The following is a 3,499-nucleotide window of genomic DNA, read 5'->3' as shown; positions in this document are numbered from 1 at the left end:
GTTAGAATTCTTAAGAGATCACTAACAGACTGATCAATGCTTTGGTTGTTAGTCATCGGCAGTTGGCCCTTGCAATTGTAATCATTTTGATGATTAGTGGATTAAGTCCTTTTCTATGGCAAAATCACCTTGGCGGGTGGACAGGACAAACCTTTTCTAAGGGGAACCTAGATAACTAAATGTGTCATTTTATCTTCATTGCATTCTTAATTCTTTATCATTTTGAATGTATAGTATGTCTAAGAAAATTTTTGAAAACCCAATTCAAACCCCCCTTTCTTGTGTTTTTCTCAACCTTCACTATTTCCAGGGCCAATGAAAATTTTTATTTTCTATACTTGCAATCCATCCCAGAGATATGTTGTAACGGTGGTAAATATTTTCTCTCTTTAGGGCGGCTTCATATTATTAAGAATTAGGGTAAAATTTGTTTAACGAGTTTTTTTATAGTAAAGTATGTCTATTATACCCCTCGATTTAACTATAAAACCAAGGTAAATTATCAATTCCTTAAAAATATCACCTTGGTTTTTTATTAAAATCAAGGTGAATAATTCTTTTATTTTTAATTTTAATATTACATTCTTTACACAGAATATTAAGATAAATTATTTACAACAAATATTTTCAAAGGTTAAGCTCCCTTCTTTGTGTAAGTTGAAGCTCCAATCTCTGTTTAAGTTCTAACTTCTAAAAGAATGATGCTTGAATGTCTTAACTTTCCATTCAAATTCACCATTTTTTAGCAGTTTGTTTGTTTGAAGAGAGAGAAGTACAAAAGAAATGTCGTATTATTTCTTTGTTTGGAAATGTACAACAAATCTTTGAAGCAAGATTGATTTTTTGCACTTGCAATCTATCAATGAGCAAAAATACAACAACAACAACAACACCATTATGTGAGATAGATTGCAAGGGCAAAAAAAATTTTGTTCTAGATATAAGAACATTGAAGATTTTTCTGTCTTGCAATCCATCACAAAGGATGATGCTTGCGAGTTTTGGGTAGCTTCATATAAGTAAGGATTAGGTTAAAATATGTTTGATGAGATCTTTTATAGTGAAATCTGATTATTTGATCTCTCGGTTATATTGAAAAACTGAAGGGTTAGTTTATTTAATTTACACTTATAAACAAATAAAAACATAAACTACAAAAGAAGAGATTCGAGGCGTGTCTTGATTTGTTTTCCCCCTCGGTTTTCTTAAAAATTGAGGGAATATGTTGTTTTTATTATAAAAAAAATATGGCGTGCCTAGGCATAATACCTTGTTTTTTTTGGCTAAGGTGAAAGCTTCGTCATGAAATGTATTATTTGTAGTAGTGAAAGCAGCTAATAATATATTAAGAAATAATCGATTAGAAGCATTTTAATTTCAAATTTTCTGCTCTCTAATCGATTTTCCCTGAAGAGATAATCGATTATAGCATTAGAAACATCAAGCCACCCATTTTCTCAACTTCCAACAGATTGCATTCATATGATAATCGATTTTAGGCCTTTATAATCAAATATTTTTTGCTATTTAAAGGTATTCCTTCTCCTATCTTCTCATATCATCTTGTTTTCTTCTCTTTTGTGTTCCCATGTGAGCGATTGAGAAAAAAAATCTTTTCATTTTTTTCTATTATCACCAATGGTACCCAAAAGATCCCGCACCATCGGAGGCTCCACCTCATACTACTCAAAGAATAAATTTGTTCATCATTTGGTTGGAATTTAGATTTAAGCTTCAAATCCTTGTAAAATGAGATTCGTGGGCATATCATATTGAAATCTCGCAAGATAGTTGATACTCTCGAGAAGAATTCTCAGGGACAAGCGTAGGTAAAATTATTAGATCGAACCTATATTAATATCTGGAATCTTTCAGTCTCCCTTATCTCTTTTACTTTTAGTTATTTTCTTTCCTTTGTTTTTCCATCTATTCTTTTATGATGTTGCTTATTTACTTGTTAGTTTTAACAAATGTGTTCAAAGTCTGATTTCATCAATGGTTTTATTTTCAATCAACATTTTTCAAATCCACACAATTCATCCCTTCTCTTATGTTTCCAGTCACATGGCCAATAATATATGGACACAAATGTCACATATGAGACATTTTATGTCTAGATAAATAACCTAACCTACAGTTTCAAAGAGATGACATGAGAATGTAGAGTTGGTTTGGTGTATGTAATAACAAGTAAAGAGTAATACTCTTGTTTTAGTGGAGCTATAGTGACTATGTTTTGAAATTATTATTTTTACTTATGTTAGAGTACTCTTTGTATTCCTTTATTATCTTATAAAATTTTAAAAAAAATTAAAACTATAGATATTATATAATATTTATAAAAAAATATTAAAACAAACTTCGAAATTAGTATACAACATAGAATTCAAAACATGTACTTTATATTACTGTAAACGTTTATTACAAATGATAATTTATTACAAACCACACAATTGCAAGTAAATATAAAAATGCATATCAAGTTTAGTACACAGGTGGTGGAGGGAAATTATATGGGTAAGGATTATAAGGTGTTGGTGGAGACTTGTAAAAGTATGGAGGAGGTGATGAATAAGATGGACGCGATGGGGGTGCATAGATATAGGATGGAGGAGGAGATTTATAAACATACGGAGGTAGTGATGGGGGTTTATAGATATATGGTGGAGACTCATAAACATATGGAGGGGGTTTATAGATATATGGTGGAGACTCATAAACATATGGAGGGGGTGAAGACTTGTATACGTATGGAGGTGGTGGTGAAGGAGATGGGGGTGGTGGTGACTTGTAGACATATGGTGGAGGAGGAGAGGGGTATGGTGGTGGAGGAGATTTGTAGATATATGGAGGTGGTGGTGAGGGTGGGGGTGGACTGTTGTATACATATGGTGGAGGAGGTGGTGACTTATAGACGTATGGAGGAGGTGGTGAAGGGGGTGGTGGTGGTGGTGAGTTGTAAACATATGGAGGTGGTGGACTAATATATACATATGGAGGTGGTGGTGATGGAGATGGAGGAGGAGATTTGTAGTAATATAGTGGGAATTTATCGAAATAAGGAGGTGGTGGTGATGGGGATGGTAGAAGTGGAGATTTATAGTAATATGGAGGAAATCTGTCGACATAAGGAGATGGTGGAGATTTATAGTAATATGGAGGGAATTTATTATCATATGGAGGAGGAGATTGATAATTATATGAAGGAAATTTGTAAGCATATGGGGGTGGAGATTGATAGTTATTATATGGAGGTGGTTTGTAAGTGTAGGGCGGTTGGGGATAATTGTTGTATGGATATTGGCCTCCATAGTAAGGCTTATCGTCATCAGCAATAGCAAAAGTAGCAAAAGTAATTATGCAAAGTGCTATTGCATATATGAGTCGAGGCCATTGCCTCGCCCCAATTGAACTTCCCATGCTATCTCTTAAGAAGAAGCCTTATTTATCTTTTATTTGCTATATAGAAGATTTGTTGTTTATGATTGCTTAAGTATAA

The 3,499-nt window shown here is 33.2% G+C and overlaps 1 protein-coding gene across 1 annotated transcript; it reads right to left on the bottom strand.

Moving 5' to 3' along the window:
- Positions 1–2,382: 2,382 nt before the first annotated feature.
- On the bottom strand, positions 2,383–3,499 carry LOC131607039 (extensin-2-like). The gene has a single exon (XM_058879093.1). The coding sequence runs from the start codon at positions 3,418–3,420 to the stop codon at positions 2,485–2,487; it is 936 nt and encodes a 311-aa protein (XP_058735076.1). The 5' UTR covers positions 3,421–3,499; the 3' UTR covers positions 2,383–2,484.

This window comes from Vicia villosa, linkage group LG5 (assembly GCF_029867415.1).
Source record: "Vicia villosa cultivar HV-30 ecotype Madison, WI linkage group LG5, Vvil1.0, whole genome shotgun sequence".
NCBI lineage: Eukaryota > Viridiplantae > Streptophyta > Magnoliopsida > Fabales > Fabaceae > Vicia > Vicia villosa.
Note: the sequence above shows the minus strand (reverse complement) of the source record. Positions and strands in the feature narration are given on the sequence as shown.

Excerpts from the sequence above, each read along its gene's own strand:
- LOC131607039 (XM_058879093.1), bottom strand. The coding sequence starts at position 3,420 with ATGGGAAGTTCAATTGGGGCGAGGCAATGGCCTCGACTCATATATGCA.